The 18,099-nt window shown below is 36.7% G+C and overlaps 1 protein-coding gene across 1 annotated transcript in view; it reads left to right on the plus strand.

The window, feature by feature from the left end:
• Positions 1–18,099, plus strand: part of MCU (mitochondrial calcium uniporter) — a 205,068-nt gene that overhangs the window by 158,912 nt on the left and 28,057 nt on the right. Inside the window, exon 2 of the mRNA XM_044239751.1 lies at positions 5,595–5,664. Coding sequence (XP_044095686.1) covers positions 5,595–5,664 — 70 coding nt within the window. The remainder of the gene's footprint in view (positions 1–5,594; positions 5,665–18,099) is intronic.

The raw sequence follows: 18,099 nt of genomic DNA on the forward strand, positions 1-18,099 counted from the left end.
CCACAACAACAGAAAACAAAACAAAACTAAATTAGATCCTGGGTGTTTTGGTCTGCCAGTTAAAAGAAACTAGATACCAAATAAGAAAGAAAAACATGTGTATGTGTATATGTAAATGTGTGTATAAATACATATATGTGTGTATAAATACAATGAAAGGAAACAAAAATATACATATAAAGTATACATAAAAATAAAACGAATAAGAAAAGAACTAAAAAAATTAACTGGACGTATAATGCCAATAGACTAAAGAGTGAAAATACCAAGAATGGTATAAAGATACTCTTTTCCCCAAGAGCTGAAGTTTTGAAGCCCTCTTTGATCAGTAAACTGGAGGCGGGGCCTGTTGCACTGAGTTCAGAGTTCAGGGTGCTCAGAGTTCACTGTGCTCAGAGTTCAGGGCTCAGTGTAAGCAGCCCTTGACTCCACTAGGTGGCACTGTTTTGCTCCCTGAGGGCTTTCAGTGCTGATGGGCTGGATGAATATGGCTGCACCCTGCTCTCTAGCGCCAGAGACAAAAATTTGCACACCCCTGGGCACACCTCCACCACCACCACCCCCACTCTTCAGTGAACCCTCACAGAAAAGCATCCAATCGCTCGTCTCCCCGGTATCCGTCGGAAGTCTGTTCACCTGGCCTCTGACTGAGCTTTTTTTAAAATCTCAGGCATGTGACTGAGTTTAAAAACTATGAATTTGGGGGACTCCTATGGCATGGACCCTTGCTATTCCTTGGGGAGGGGGTCTCACCAGGTTTCTGCCTTTTCCAGGATCCTGCCCAGGAAACTGGTCGCACAACTGTACAGTGGTTTGCAACTTATGGCAACACAGAGCAGTGAGCTGGCATGTAGACTTGATATTCTCGGCCTGCTTTCCCACGCCTATGCCTGGGAAATCTGCCCCACTCAGGCACCCCCTGTTGTTCTTCGATCCCCAGGACCTGAAACCATACTGTCATACCTGGGATTCTCCCACACTTTGCCACCTGAGCACCTTTGAGCCAGGGACATGCGCCTCATCCCCCAGCCATAGCAGACTTCTAAAAGTTCTGATTTGCACTCCACTGCTTTTAGTACTTTGCAGTAGCCTCCTTAAACAGGCCCCTGCCCCTCCGCCATATAATCAGCGATGTCACATCAGATGTAAGTTTCTGCATCTCCTACCTCCCAGACTGTGGTCACTTTTCTACTTATAGACTTGAAGCATCTGTTTTTTCAGATCTCTGATTGATTTCTCAGGTGGTCTGAATGATTTGATAACTATGTAGTTGTATTTGAGGGACAAGACAAACTTAGGGTCCACCAGCGACTCTGGGCATCTTAACTTCTGGGATTAACATTTTAAATTGGGTAGTCAGAGTAGGCCTCACTCAGAAAGTAAAATGTGAGCAAACAGTTGAAGGAAGTGAGGGAAGCTGATAGTTACCTGGAGAAATAATATTTTAATCAGAAATAGTAACTGTTGCAGAAGCCTTGAAGCAAGAGCAAAGCTGGCACATACAACAAACAGGACAGGGTCTCGAGGGGCTAAAGCAGAGTAATTGAGAGGGGGGGTAAGAGATGAAGTCTGAGAGATAATAGGGTATCTGATAACATTGAGCCTTAAAGACCGCTAAAAGTAGTTAGACTTTTGCTCTGAAATAACTACTAAACCAAAGTAAACTTTCCATATTATTAGAAGAAATACATGTGTAACTAAAATAAAGCAAGCCCAAACCATTTAGTAAACTATTTTTAAGAAGAAAGAACACATAATAAAAACAAAGCATAAAATTATATAGCATAATATTTGATGACTGAAAGGAGACTAAGTATATATTAGGCTCAATTTCCCTATTGAATGTTTCCCAGATTAGATCACAAAAAATTATTTAGAATAATTTCTAAAACAAACTTTGAAAGAATAACAAAATTAGAGGATAGGTAAAGCATAACATGCATATACTAACTAAAAACAAATGTAGGGGCCATGATCTTAATATTGGACAAGATTAATACAAATAGGGGTACCTGGGTGGCTCAGTGGGTTAAAGCCTCTGCCTTCAGCTCAGGTCAGGGTCTCAGGGTCCTGGGAATCTCTGCTCAGCAGGGAGCCTGCTTCCTCCTCTCTCCCTGCCTGCCTCTCTGACAACTTGTGATCTCTATCAAATAAATAAATAAAATCTTTAAAAAAAAAAAAAGATTAGTACAAATAGTAATTAGTGCAAGAAGCATTACACTAGGGAAAGGGACATACAAGATCTGTTTGAGGAAGACCTTAAAATGCTTTTCAGTGACTCAAATACAGACTTAAAATGGAAAGACTTACAAGGTTTTTGGATATGAAGACTCAAAATCATATAGAAGTCAGTTTCTGTTATATTAATTAGAGTTAATATCTCAATTTCATAACAAAAAAAACCCAAAAAACTAGTTAACATTTATTGAGCAGTTACTCTATGAGAGACATTGTTCTAAATACTTTACATTTACTCCTCACAGCAAGGTTATGTGGTAGGTACCAGTATTACTCTTTGTCCATCTTTCAGTGAAGAAACTGAGTCTCAAAAAGACTAATGAACTTGCTCCAAGTTGAAGCTGGAGTAGGTTATTGAATGAGAATCTAAATTCAAGCAGGGTGATTACAAATTCTGTGATTATTATAATTTGTATTATTATAATTATTATTATTATTTAACCCCTGTGCTATTCTACTGCTTTGAAATTAATGGGATTGTGTATTTGTGTTGTGTCACTAGACATACTGACTGTAAGTTCAAGAATTGGAGAATAACTAGGAAAATGCTTAAAGGAAAGTAATCAGGCAACAACATGTTGTTAACAAAGGGCTAATTTTCTTAATATTTTAAGAATTTCTACAAAATAATATTCCAAGACCAAAAACTAAATTGAAAAAAGGGCAAAGGGTGTAAATACTTAGTTCATAGAAAAGCAAATACAGTTACTCTTAGATAAAAATATGTAAAAATTTTCACTTTTAATATAAGAAATGAAATACTGCTCATCTTTGACACTGGCAAAATAAAGAAGTTTAATGATACATTGTTTTGGAGGTTTTAGGAATCAGATGCTCATTTAGTGAATAGGAGTATAATCTGCAGGTCTGTGAATTCATGTAAATTTCCATGAAAAACAGTTTGGCAATAGCTTTCAAAATTTAAAGTGTATGTACCTTTAACTTGGCATTTGAACTATTTTATCTTCTGATATTGGTGCCTACACATAAGAATTTTCATGCCAGTATCATGTACTAAAATAATAAATGATTGTCAACAGCCAATCATAAAGATGTACCATAAATTTATTTAACCACTGTAATTTTATTCAGTCACTAAAAACAGTGAGTTAAGTTAGGAAAAAAAAAAAGCCAGATGAGTAATGAAACTCTAGCATGCTACCATTTGTGTTTTTAAAAACCTCTGAAAATACATACATATATATATGCACAAGCTTGTGTGTGTGTGTGTGTATATATATATATATATATATATAAAACATCATCTTTGATAGGATATTCAGATTTAACGAGTTACCTCTGGAGAGAACTGTGTTGCTGGTCCACAGGGATAGGAGGAAGACCAAGACTTAATATTTTATTTAGTTTTTGTTTCTTGAATTTTGTATCATGTACCTGTTTTATCTGTTTAAAAGAAATAAGCATTTTAAATAAAATTATACTGCTAGATGGTACCTAGGTATAGTCAGACAAAAAGACCTGCAGAGGATAAGAGCAAGGCCCTGTGTGTTTTGTATAGAAGATGGTTAGCAGTATTGAAACCTGGATTCTAAATCCTGATTCTGCCTGATGTATGACTCTTAAGTTACTCTCCCTCTGTGGGTCTCATTTTTCTCATTTGTAGAATAAGGGATAGGATTCATCTTCCTCTGATTTCCGGCATTAGTTTTCAAACTGCTTTATGAAGTCCAAGGATTCTTTGGATCCCCTTACAGTGCTCAAGCAGAGGATTGGGATTGTGGGGTTTCCCAGCACACCCATCTTTAACCAGTGCATCCCTGAATCAGTGTGTAAAATTAAGTTTAAATGTTTTGAAACTTTAAAAAAAAAAAAAAAACACCTCTGGAAGTCACCGTAAAGTAGTTGTATATATTAAAGTTCTCACCAGCACGAATTCACATTAGTGTGTCATGTTCTAAGTCTAATAGTTTTGATTGATTACAGTAGTCCCCCCTTATCTGTGGTTTCACTTTCGTTACCCATAGTCAACAGCAGTCCAGAAGCAGATGATCTTCCTTCTGACATATGGGCAGAAGGTCATTAGTAGTTTAACACTAGGTCACAATCCTGACGTCATTCACCTCATTTTATCTCATCATGTAAGTGTTTTTATCATTTTACATCATTACAAGAAGAAGGGTGAGCACCATACAGTAAGATACTTTGAGAGACCACCTTTACTTAACTTTTACAGTATATTGTTACAGTTCTATTTTATTAGCTATTGCTGCTAATCTCTTGAGCCCAATTCATAAATTAAGCTTTATCTTAAGCATGTATGTATAAGAAAAAACATACAGGATTTAGTACTATATCTAGTTTCAGGCATCTCCTGAGGGGTCTTGGGACATAGCCCCTGTGATTAAGGGGACTACTGTATTTACATTTTTAGCAAATGTCAGTCTCATATTTCTGCATGCTTTCTTAAGTTGGAAGGAGGCAGGAATTGATAGTCACATGAAGGATATAAAGTCTGTTATGCATCATGATCGTGTTAAGTTACGTCTTGTCATAGAGTCCTAAATGATTTTTCTACTAGGGCTGATGGAGTGGAATATTACATCAGCCTCAGAGGCAGACATTATTTTTTGGTTGGTTAATGCCTTCCTTTAATACTGTCTGTGGCTGGGAAGGTAAAAGGTAGAAAGGAATAAATGAATCATTTGACAAGTCAGAAACATATTTAATATTCCTTTTAAAACTTAGTTTAATTGTGAGAAACTAAGTTCAAGGCCTAAATCTACAAAATGACACTACTCTTAGAGAAGGTAGTAAGATTTTAAGTGATTTCCTTCTTATATTCAGAATATGTTCTTATCCTTCAGAATAAGAAGAATAATAAGAATATATTCTTATCCTTCAGAAGAAGGAAATTATTAGGGACTCCGGGAGTGAAGCTGCCTGACCAAGTTTTTAAAATTTAAAAAAAAAAAGGGGGGGAAGTGAACAGAAAGACTAGATATCTACCCAATAACAGCAAATTCATGCTAGAACTACTTAACACCTAGTTATGAACGAAATGGAGGTCTAAAAGCTAGCAAGAGGAAGAAGCGTAAAAGTTTAGTTAGACTTGATAGCCCTTAAAACCAGTATTGAGTGTCTAAAAAGTAGGTGAAAAAGCAATTGTGCAATGTGTGTATATATAAATATGTTTGCTTAAAATTTTGAAAACAAACCAAAATATTCATTATTATTATTAAGATCTTATATGAGTGTGAGAGACTTTCTTAAATGATATTTTTAAGCTTTTCTGCAAAGAATACATATTACTTAAATAATCAAAAAGTTATTCTATCATATATACGCACATTTGTTGCTCTGTCCTGACCATGGATGTGTCTTTTTTTATTTTCTAGGTGCACCAGAGGCTCTCCTCTTGGCAGAATTTGGGAGCTGTTTATTGCAGTACTGTTGTGCCCTCTGATGGTGAGTTTTGGCAAATCCATTTTTTATGTATAATTTTTTCCCCTTAACTCAGTGCTTTGCATTCTCTAACATATGAATTTATAAATCATACTCCTTTGCTTAAGATGGAGTTGGAATCAGAAGGGAACCTGGGGGGTGGACAGTACTAAAGGAGAGAAATAAAATATGAATGGAGATGCAGTAAATTTAGAGGAGGGATCAGAAAGAAAAAGTAATAGACCCATCAAGTTTTCATAGATCATGGATCATCTTTTCACTTGTGTTTTAAAATTGGGGACATAGGTAAGTGAGGATCACAGAAACACCATCTTTGGTATTTCCTAACCATTGGGTCTTCCTACTATACATCATGATCAAACTCTCTAGCCCCTTCGTGTCATCAGTGTCTAGACAGAAGCAGTCCAAAAATCTGAGACCTCTTGCCCTGATTTTCTTTTCCTTCCCTTAGACTCAGGGCTTTAATACCCTTCTTTGATGTGAGAAAGAATGAACAGATGCTTGGGGACCACGTACAGTCCTTTGTGAATGTCCATGATGCTGCAAACTGACAACAGGATGGAGGTTTTGGTTACTGTTACAGTAGTAGGGAAATACTTTCACAACCTTACTGTCATTTCTCTTACCTAGTATAGCACATCTGTAGCTTAGATTGTTTGCTTAGGGTTGAATGTTATATTTATTTCCTCTGTATCAAATTTTGTTTGATAGAATTCTAATTTCAACAATAAACATCAATTTATAGGCAAAACAACCATCAAAAGAGCATCTAGCAAACTTATATACACCTAAAGTGAAGAAGCCTAGAGGAATTTTGCAAGTCCTAGGATCCCCTGTTACTCCTTAGAGCAGATATTTACAGTGTTATCAGAACCCTCCCCCACCCCAAAGCTCTTTTAACTTAATGCAGTTGCTTTTACCCTATATAGAAGTATTTCAATAATGTAACAATGGTACAGCTGTACTGGGATATTTGGTGAACATTGTTCTAGGATGTAAACGCTAGTAGGTTGCCCTGTGTTGCAAAAGGCATTGAAAAAATACATACTTCAAAAAAAAAAAGTGTGGCTCCCCAAATTCCTACCAGTACTGTTTTCCCCTTCTTAAGAAAACCAACTCATATTAGTTATCAAGAAATAGAGGCACATAATTGATTTAATGCAACTTATTGTCCTTACTATGTCCCCAAATTAAACATCTTTCTTATTTTTACTTCTTCTTCTTCTTTTTTTTTAAAGATTTGTTTATTTGTCAGAGAGAGAGAGAGAGAGCACAAGCAGGGAGAGTGACAGGCAGAGGCAGAGAGAGAAGCAGGCTCCCTGCTGAGAAAGGAACCTGATGCGGGACTTGATCCCAGAACTCTGGGATCATGACCTGAGCCAAAGGCAGACATTTTATGACTGAACCACCCAGGTGCCCCAATAATATATAAATTCTTAACCTAAGGTCTATGGATGGTTTGGAGAACTAAGTATGTGTCCCAACTTTTTCTTTGTTTTTTTGTGCTGTTCCTTTTTTTTTTTTAAGCTTTATTGAGATATACATAAAATTCACATATCATGTCATAGCATCATAACAGTCCAGCTTTAGACTACTTCCTTCATCCCTCCTGTTTTGCAGTCAGTCCCTTCTCCCACCTTCTGCCTCACACAACCACTAATCTGCTTTCTGACTGTAATAAGTATATCTTTTCCCAAATGTCATATAAATGGACTCCTATAATATGCAGTCTTTGGCATATCGTAATGCTTTTGACGTTTATCACTATTGTAGTGGGTGTTGCAGTTCTTTCCTTGATTTTTACTGCTGAGAAATATTCTAATATGTGGAAACAATCACATTTTATTTATTCACCAAGTTAAAGATGTTTGAATTGTTTTCCATTTTGGACTGTTAATACTGCTGGTATTAACATTTACTTAAAAGTCTGTGTGAACATATGTTTTCATTTCTCTTGGGTAGATGCTTAGTGGAATGGCTGGATTATATAGTATATATACTTGACTTTTGAAGAAATTACAAGACTGTTTTCCAAAGTGGCTGTACTACTTTGTATTCCCACCAGCAGCATATAAGTGTTCCAGTTTCCCTGTATCTTCCCCAATACTTATTTGGATCAGTCTTCTTGATTATAGATATTTTAGTGGATATGTAATATTATCTCTCTCTCTTTTTTTAATTTATTTGAGAGTGAGTGGGAGAGAGAGCATAAACTGGAGGGTAGAGAGGGCTGGGGAAGAGGAAGATGCGGACTCCCCATTGAGCAGAGACCCCTCCAACTTGGAGATCAGTCCCAGTCCTGGGATCATGACCTGAGCCAAAGAATCAGGACTTAAACTGACTGAGCCACGCAGGCACCCTTGTTGTGATTTTAATTTGCATTTCACTGATGACTAATGATGTTGAGCATCTTTTTTTAAAAAATATTTTATTTATTTATTTGAGAGAGCATGAGCAGGGGGAGGGGCAGAGGGAGAAGCAGACTCTGTGCTGAGCAGGGAGTCTGACTCAGGGCTCAATCCTGGGACCCCAGGGTCATGAACTGAGCCAAAGACAGAAGCTTAACCATTTGAACCACCCAGGCGTTCTGATGTTGAGCATCTTTTAATATACTTATTAAACATTCACATATTTTCTTTAGAAAAGCATTCAGACTTTTTGCCCATTTAAAAAAATTGACCATCTTAGTATTGATTTGTAAGGATTCTTTATATATTGTAGAGCTTTTCCTGTTGCTTTTCAAATAGTTTTGGGAAAAAGGAAAGATTTGTTTGAGTTATCTTGTTTTGTTAGTGGCCACTCCTATACACATTTGGAAATTCTGTTTTTATTGTCTTCATTGTGTTGAGGGCACAAACTATTCCTCTACTATCTTTCATTCCAACATTTAAAAACTTGATACAAAAAAGAAATGAAAATAATGAAATCACCTAATCACCAAAGATGATAGAATGTGAAGCCTTAGTTTTTTGATGTGGCAGAGTTCTCACCAACCTAGGTATGAAGTTGGAAAAGCTGAGAGAGCTTATAGTATTCCATTTTTAAAATATATCTTACAGTTTGGATTTTTTGTTGTAAGTAGAAGTTTCAGTTAGGAACTACCAAAATGTGATTGAATTTCTTCTATCACAAAAGCATTTTTTTGAAAGGGTTCTAAAAAATGGATTTTCACATTGCCAAGAAAAGCTGCCACGTGAAATTGGAAAGACCTTTAAGTTTTATGTGCTGACAGTTTTGAACTGACTTAGCTTGGAGTAGAAGCGAATTTATGTCAAATTTCAGATGATGTCATCCATTCTAGGATTCCTATCATTTATTCAATAATTTGAAGTTTTGAAGTATTTGGAAATTATCCCATTTCCCTCCAGAGTGCAACTTGATGAAAACTACTGATTTGTTATAAGGAGTTAGTTCCTAGTTTTTGTCTGTTAATAAGCATGTTGACATAGTAAAAGAAAAATCTCAAATATGTGAGATTCTCTTACAGAAATTAGAAAAGCTGTTAACATTAATGGTTGTCACCATTTTTGAAAGATTGTTAAATTTCTTTGCCAAAATAACTACCAGAAAAAAAAATTTTTTTGATACTAAGGAAGATCTTGGTATTCTGCACAGATGGTGCATCTTCCAAGCTTAGTAACATGCATATTTATATTGCCTCAGAGAAGAAAGGAGCCCCACCCATTGTAATAATACCTTGGGTTTCTTTTTTTTTTTTCCTTTGCACATTCTATAGTTGAAGTTGCTTCCAACCGCCCTAAAAGAAGCCTTGCCTGTTACCACAGAAGTAATCACCATCATGAGAAGAAGATTTCATCAAAATAGAATATTTTCCTTTGCTTGATTAAACTTTAGACAGGAGTTTTGCTCTTTAAGAGAAGAGAAAATTTAGTATAAGGAAATGTTTACTTATGGCTTGATTTATTTGGGGATATTTGGGATTTTATGAATGAGCATAATCTTCCAGTTTAAGACCTTCTAGTCATTATTACGAATTTGATAGAACAATAATGAGCTCCTTTAACCAAGCAGTAATTAGAAATAGACAACCCTGTGAATTTTCCGACAGTTGGCGGAAGTTTCTCTGGGGCTAGTCCTGAATAGAAAATTCTCTCAGTTTCTCTACAAGAATTGAAAAACCTTGGGGTGCCTGGGTGGCTCAGTGGGTTATGCCTCTGCCTTCAGCTTAGGTCATGATCCCAGGGTCCTGGGATCGGGCCCCACATCGGGCTCTCTGCTCAGCAGGGAGCCTGCTTCCCTTCCTCTCTCTCTCTGCCTGCCTCTCTGCCTACTTGTGATCTCTGTCTGTCAAATAAATAAATAAAATCTTCAAAAAAAAAAAAAAGGAATTGAAAAACCTCAAGGCTCTTAAAGATTACCTCCACTCAGAAACCTTAAAATCGAATTTTGGATTTGTAGTCTTTTCTTTTGATACTGCATCAAAACAGTGATTTTGATAAGAATTCAATTCTAAGAGTCTTTTGTTTTTTTTTTAAAGATTTTATTTTTATTATTTATTTGACAGAGAGAGACACAGAGAGGGAACACGAGCAGTGGAAGTGGGAGAGGGAGAAGCAGGCTTCCCACTGAGCAGGGAGCCCAATGAAGGGCTCTAGCGGGACCCTGGGATCATGACTTGAGCCAAAGTCAGATGCTTAACAACTGAGCTACCCAGGCGCCCCTCAATTCTAAGAGTCTTAGGAAATTCTTGGGTTCCTTGCACACACCTAGCCTACCATCATCATCTGGCAAAGTGATTCGTGATTATATTTGTTACCACTTCCTTTTGTGAAAACAAAAAGGCACAACCTTTTAGATATCAAGAATTATATTCAAGTTAACCATGTTCTAAAACCAGGCCCCTATGTGACTTCATTATACAAACCAAACAATAGCAATCTTGTAATTGAAATGGTTTTTATATAGAATTAAAGTTTACTTTATTTAATTTGTACAATTTTCTTTTATCTATTTTGAAAAATAGGAAATGGCCATTAATTTGGGGTTAGAAATGAGGAAAGTACTTCAGTTTTTGTCAACATTTATTTTAAAAATATGTCAATGTAGTAGTCTGCTGGGACTGCCATAACAAAATAGCGTAGGCCAGGTGGCTTAAACAACACAATTTTATTTTTTCACAGTTCTGGAGGCTGGAAGGCTGAGGGCAGGGTGCCAGCATGGTCTGGTTCTTATAAGAACTCTATTAGCTTGCAGATAGCTACTTTCTGTCTGTGTTCTCACATGGTGGGGAGTGGGGAGAGTTCTTACTCTTATAAATACATAGTCCTAACAGACTGGGGCCTGTCCTTTGTCCTTTATGACCTCATTTAACCTTAGTTACCCCCTAGGGACCCATTTCCAGGTAGTCATACTGGGAATTAGAACTTCAACATAGGAATGACAGGGGTGGGGAAGTGAGAGGTAGGGGACGGACACACAATTCAGTCCGTTACAGGGAATATGAAGGAAATCAGTTTCTGATGCAAAAAAATAAATTATATCTAAAATTTTTATGTATAAATTGAGTGTTTTCAGGAAATAGGGCCAAGAGAGGAATCCATACCTTTATCAGTGTCTCGAAGACGTCAGTTACCCAAAAATACTAAGAAATATAAAATTGGTTTGTATAATATATACTGTTTTTCTTCTTGTTGCCCTCAATGGAACAAGTCAGATTTATTTTCTTGAGATTTAAAGGCATTATTGGATGTATTCATGATTTTAGACTTTGGGTTTTAAGACTCTAGTTTTTAGAGTCTTTCAAGAGAAACTATTAAAGCAGGCATTTTTTTCACATATTCTCATTGAATCTTCTCAGCAACATTATGAGATATTAGAACCCCTATGTTGAGAAAAATGAGGTACAATTATATTCAGTAGTATGCCCATGGATTCAAGGTGTCTCCTATGATAGAACTTGAGTACTATCTAGCTGAGATTCCAAAACCATGCTTTTTCTACTGCACTCCACTGTCTGTGCTTTAGGACTATATTCTGCTTCTCACTACCCAAAAGTTAAAGTAGGTCAAAGGTCAAGGTTTAATAAAGTTACTTTCACAGAAGCACCATCGAAAGCATTGGTTTTATTTTTTTTAATTTTTTAAAATTTTTTTGAAAGATTTTATTTATTTGACAGACAGAGATCAAAATTAGGCAGAGAGGCAAGCAGAGAGGGAGGAAGAGAAGCAGGCTCCCTGCTGAGCAGAGAGCCCAATGTGGGGCTCGATCCCAAGACCCTGGGATCATGACCTGAGCTGAAGGCAGAGGATTTAACCCACTGAACCACCCAGGTGCCCCCAAAGCATTAGTTTTGTTTTTTTTTTTTTTTTTTTAAGATTTTATTTATTTATTTGACAGAGAGAAATCACAAGTAGACGGAGAGGCAGGCAGAGAGAGAGAGAGGGAAGCAGGCTCCCCGCTGAGCAGAGAGCCCGATGCGGGACTCGATCCCAGGACCCTGAGATCATGACCTGAGCCGAAGGCAGCGGCTTAACCCACTGAGCCACCCAGGCGCCCCCAAAGCATTAGTTTTAAAAGGAAAAAAATGTTACAGTACTATTTGGGATAGGACTTCATTTTTATAAAAGCAAACAAAAATTTTTAATTCTCAGTAGAATGAGTACATGAATGAAAAGAAAGAGGGGATGACCTTTCAGCACAAATGGTTTTGACATTTATGAGAAATATTTTCATGAACTCATGTGAAAAGAACCAGAATCAACAAAAGGTACATAGGTTATATGGCTATTTAATGTCAGACTGACAATACCAAATATTCAAAGATGATTTATAACTTTGTGTTTTTCCAACTTTCAGCATTTAAACCTCATAATAACTTCACAAAAATAATTCTACATAGTTCACAGAGATTCAGTTGTACAAATACTGATTCACCTGAGGTACAAAAGTGAAATATGTAGTTGATGTGATTAAAATTAATTTATAGGGTCACCCAGGTGGCTCAGTTAAGAATCCAACTCTTGGTTTTGGCTCAGGTCATGATCTCAGGGTCCTGAGATCAAACTCTGGGCTCTGCGCTCAGTAGGGAGTCTGCTTGTCCTTCTCTTCTGCCCCTCCCCTGCTCTCTCTCTCTCTCTTTCTTAAATAAATAAATAAAATATTTTTAAAGAATTAATTCATACTACTGGTTAGAAAGAAACAACTGGATTTATTAAGCTACTAAAGTTATGATTATATAGTTGGGCTTTCTTATATTTCTGTAGAAAGATATTTCCTACAAATTTACTTGTTTTCAACTGGAGTATTTTTCAAATGATGTTAATATGTGACAGATTTAGTATGTTTAATATATTATGAATAATGTAAGGAAAATTTCAATGATTTATTTTTCTTAGTTAAATAGATTCTTCTGAGGGTATTGTGAGACAAGTATATTTTGTTTCTATATCCTAATTACAGATTTCAAGGATATTTTTGACATAATGCATTTTTGCGATAATATAAGGAAGGGCCTTACTATCACCAAAATAGTATTTAGTTTATTGTTTTAAAAATGGTCATCTTGTGTTTTGTCTAACATATACTTTAATGAGAAAACATATAGACCTTTAGAATTAAACTTATGAATGTAGAAGTTAGTTTTTAAAATAAATTGTTGGGGGGGGTGCCTGGGTGGCTCAGTGGGTTGGGGCCTCTGCCTTCAGCTAGGGTCATGATCTCAGTATCCTGGGATTGAGCCCTGCATCAGGCTCTCTGCTCGGCGGGGAGCCTGCTTCCTCCTCTCTCTCTGCCTCCTTGTGATCTCGGTCTGTCAAATAAATAAAATCTTTATAAATAAATAAATTGTTGGGGCGCCTGGGTGGCTTGGATGGTTAAGAGAATGCCTTTGGCTTAGGTCATGATCCCAGGTCCTGGGATCGAGCCCCACATCAGGCTCCCTACTTGGTGGGAAGCCTGCTTTTCCCTCTCCCATTCCCTCTGCTTGTGTTCCCTCTCTTGCTGTGTCTCTCTGTCAAATGAATAAATAAAACCTTTAAATAAATAAATAAACTTGTTTGCGGGGCGCCTGGGTGGCTGGGTGGGTTAAGGCTTCTGCCTTCGGCTCAGGTCATGATCCCAGGGTCCTGGCGAGCCCTGCATCGGACTCTCTGCTCAGCGGGGAGCCTCCTTCCTCCTGTCTCTCTCTCTCTGCCTGCCTCTCTACCTACTTGTGATCTCTGTCTGTCAAATAAATAAATAAATAAAATATTTAAAAAACAAATGAACGAACAAATAAATTGTTTGAAGCTATTTAAGCATGATACTAGTAATAAAAAATATTTGTAAAACATATTAAGAAGAATAAACTTTATTGAAGGACATAAAATAAGATAAAAATAAATCCAGAGTTATAACACATTAATGAATGTGAAGACATTGTAAAAATTATAGCTTCCCTCACATGAATTTATAAACTCCAGTGCAATGCTAATCCAAAACCCAACAGGAGCTGCTGAATTTATTCAAAATTTATGTGAAAGAATAAAACTATACAAATACCTAAGATAAATTTGGAGTAGAAAAGTGGGGTGAGGGGGAGTTTGCCCAAACTACATATTAAGATGTATTTTTAAGCCATAATAATCAAAACAGTGAAATACTGTTCAGGAAAAATTGTAAGTTAGATTAGAGAAACATTGCATATATGGAAATTTGATGTGTGATAAAATTAGCATTGTAAATCAGGAGAAAAGGCAGACTATTCAATAAATAATGCTGTTAGGGGCACCTTGGTGGCTCAGTCATTACGCATCTGTCTTTGGTTCAGGTCATGATCCCAGGGTCCTGGGAGAGGACGTGCTTCTCCCTCCCTCACTCCCCCTGCTTGTGTTCTCTCTGTGTCTCTGTCAAATAAATAAATAAAATCTCTAATAAATTAAATAAATACTGCTGTTAAAATTGACTTCTTACCTCACAAAAGTAAATTCCAGACGGCATAAGGAGGAAAATGTGTAACAAAGAGCTCAAAAAGGAAAAGAAAATTTGGCCAAATTTTTATTGGAAACTCAAAACAAGGAGTGCTGCTAACTCTCTTAGCCTTCTTTTTATTTATAATAAAGAACAAAAAAATGTGTTTTTTCAAGGGATGAATAAATTATGGTATATTCATACAGTGAAATTCTATGTGGAACTTTAAATGAATGATCCAGGAATGTGATTCAATTTGGATAAATCTCAAAACATTATTGAGCATAAAAGGCAAGTTGTAGAAGGTTGAATACAACCATTTATGTAACATCTAAGTACATCAAAAAACCATGCCATATTTGGTTATTTAATACCATATAGCAAATTATAGCCATACTTAGTTGCTTAAAACAATAATAATCCTTTATTATATCGTGTTTTTATGGATTTGGAATTTAGGAGCAGTTTAGCTGGGCAATTCAGGATCTCATGGGATTGCAATCCTATGTCAGCTAGGGTTGTAGTCATCTAAAGGTTTGACTGAGGCTGGAGAATTCAATTCTAAGGTGGCTCACAACATGGCTGAGAGGTTGGTACTGGCTTTTGATAGGAGACTCCACTTCTCAATTCTGGCTTCTCCATATGGGCTGCAGGATTGTCCTTGTGGCTACTGGATTCCCTTGGAGCAATCCAAAAGAGCAAGAGAGAAACTACAGTCTTTTATGGCATAGCCTGGGAAGTTACACACCATCACATCTGCTGTATTCTACTGATTTTTACAGACCAGCCCTGATTTAATGTGGTGTTAGAGCTGAACCTTATTCACAAGGATGTGAATACTTAGAGGCAAGGATCTTGGAGAGCCATCTTAAAGGCTGGCTTCCATATACTACATATGGTATATTGAGCTGTCTCTGTGTGTCTGTCTCTGTGTCTCTGCTAGTATGTATATTATGGATGGGAATGCTAGACACCAAATACCAACTTCAAGATAGTGGTTTCCTTTGGGAAAAGAAAGATTACTCTGTTTAAGTGTGGATAATGTTTTGAACAGGAGCAAGGCTAGAATAAAGTAAGAGTGCAGTTACACTGTAGCTGATATAGGAAAGGTGGTGGTGGCTTGGACTAAGAAGATGGTAGTAGTAGAGAGAACTGGAAGGATTAGAGATGTTTAGAAACTATAATGAAAGGACATGCTGACTGATAAGTTATGAGGAATCTCATGTTCTGGTTCTAAGGGTAGTCAGGAGTATCAGAGAGTTTTCTGGATTGGGCAGAAGTTAAATACTGGTGGTGGTATTGACTGAAATGAGAAATGTCAGAAATGAGTGGTTCAGGGAAGATTAATTCACTTTTAGGAATAAAAATGTACAGGAAAAAGGTGTACAGGAAACTCAGCAGACAGATGAATATAGGTTTGGGACAGTATCGAAGGGCGTGGGATTGCCTGGAGAGTATGTGGATTGAGAAACACAGTGGCCAAGGACAGAGCACTTAGAAACTTTCAAAAGGGATGAATATAAGAAAAAGAACCTATGAAGGAAAATGAGAAAGTATAGAAAGGAAGGTACAGAACAACCAGGAGAGTATAGAGTCATAGAAGCCAAAAGGAAAACATTTTATAAAGTGAAGGAGTAGGGTGACATCGTTAGATGTTACTAAAACAAGCAAGTTAAGGCTAAAATTCCTACTGAATTTAGCAACCTAAATCATACATGACCTGGGAGAAAGTGACTTTTTAGTCAATTGATGAGATCCAACACCACTTTGCATTGGGTTGAACTCTGTCACCTTAGGAATATCATTTAACCGTGCCAGACTTTATTCTTAGCTGCAAAAAAGGACATAGTCTATATGATTTCTCTGTTTCTTCCAACACTGAAAGTCTGTGCTTATAGTTTACATTTTTGATGCATAATATTACAGAAAGGAGAAAGAAAAGAAACAGACAAGATCTTTAGTCACTGGAATCATCCATCACACATAAGGTTCAGCTCTAAGTACCTTTGCAGAAAACACCCCATATGTGCTTCCTTATTGCACCAGTTCCCTTTCATAAGTCCTTAAGATGTATACAGCTATGTTCGTACATGAGATGATCTATTTTAGAGGAATTTTACCCATTATTTTGAACACCAAATAAATTTCCTAAATGCACTTAACTTTCCCACTTAATGATTAGCTAAAAAAACAAGCATTTTTATTTTACAACTTTTTCTGTACCTGATGCCCCAAAGACATTTTGTTTTTAATGTATTCCTTCTTCAACCTCAAATGTCTGTTGTCTTTGCACTTCTCTTCTTAGTCTGGAAAATCCCTTGCCTTTTTGTTTTTGTGCCTAAATCCACTGTCATATTCTCCTCACTATTCATATTGGTTGACCCATAATTTCTTGGTTTCTTTGAAGCACATTGCTGTAGAACATACTTAGATTATTTCTTATTTTATTGATGTGGAACTCAAAGCAAAGATTAAAAATAAACCCAACCAAAGAACTGCCTGATGCAATTTACACTTAAAAAGAATATTTGTCTATAGAGAATAGGAGCTGATAACTGTCAGTAGCTTATAAATATCCATTGTGACTTTGTTACAACCAGCAGCTATTTTACATATTGTAAAACTTGAGGAACTTGGGTAATTGGTTTTGGTTGCAAACCAAGAAATCTGACATTTACATTACAAACCAGTGTGTGGGAAAGGAGACCTGGGGATTTTTTTCAAAAGCGGTATTATAATGAAGATTTGTCAGTCCTGAAGTGTGTTATTCCATGCAGAGTTTCTCAAAGCTTTCATATTTCACTCCTTTGAAAGGCTTCATGATCTTTAGTGTAAAAAGTTAAAGTGACTGAGAAAGACCTTAATTTTCTCTGTTGACTTCATCTCAGTTATTTTAAAATAATAACCCCTAAGCACTTAACCTATGAAACATGCTTTAGTGAAATCTTCCGTAGTTTTGTGTTTAAGACTCCCATCTTGTATTTAAATTCACCTTTGTCTGCTTCTTGAAATCTGGCTGAACAGTTTTTTCACATACAGAGAGAAGATAATGGGGGCGGGAACACAGAAATAAATGTTAGTCATCTAATTTTATGATGCCAACATCATTACTGCCTATAGAAGAAGTGGGGATATTCATGTTAATGGCTCTGACTTTAAGGAAACACTGGACTGGCTAAGGATTCTTTTATTTAAAAAAAAAATTGGTTTTTAAATTTTATTTATTTGTTTGGCAGACAGAGATCACAAGTAGGCAGAGAGGCAGGCAGAAAGAGAGGAGGAAGGAAGAAGCAGGCTCCCTGCAGAGCAAAGAGCGCCCAGTGCTGAAGGCAGAGTCTTTAACCCACTGAGCCACCCTGGCACCCCTAAAATTTTTTTTAAAAAGATTTTATTTGTAAGAGAGAGAAAGAGAGCACAAGCCAGGGGAGCAGCAGGCAGAGGGAAATTCAGGCTCCCTGCTGAGCAAGGAGTCCAATGTGGTACTTGATCCCAGGACCTCGGGATCATGACCTGAGCCAAAGGCAAATACTT

The sequence above is a fragment of the Neovison vison genome, chromosome 2 (assembly GCF_020171115.1).
Source record: "Neovison vison isolate M4711 chromosome 2, ASM_NN_V1, whole genome shotgun sequence".
Taxonomy (NCBI): Eukaryota; Metazoa; Chordata; class Mammalia; order Carnivora; family Mustelidae; genus Neogale; species Neogale vison.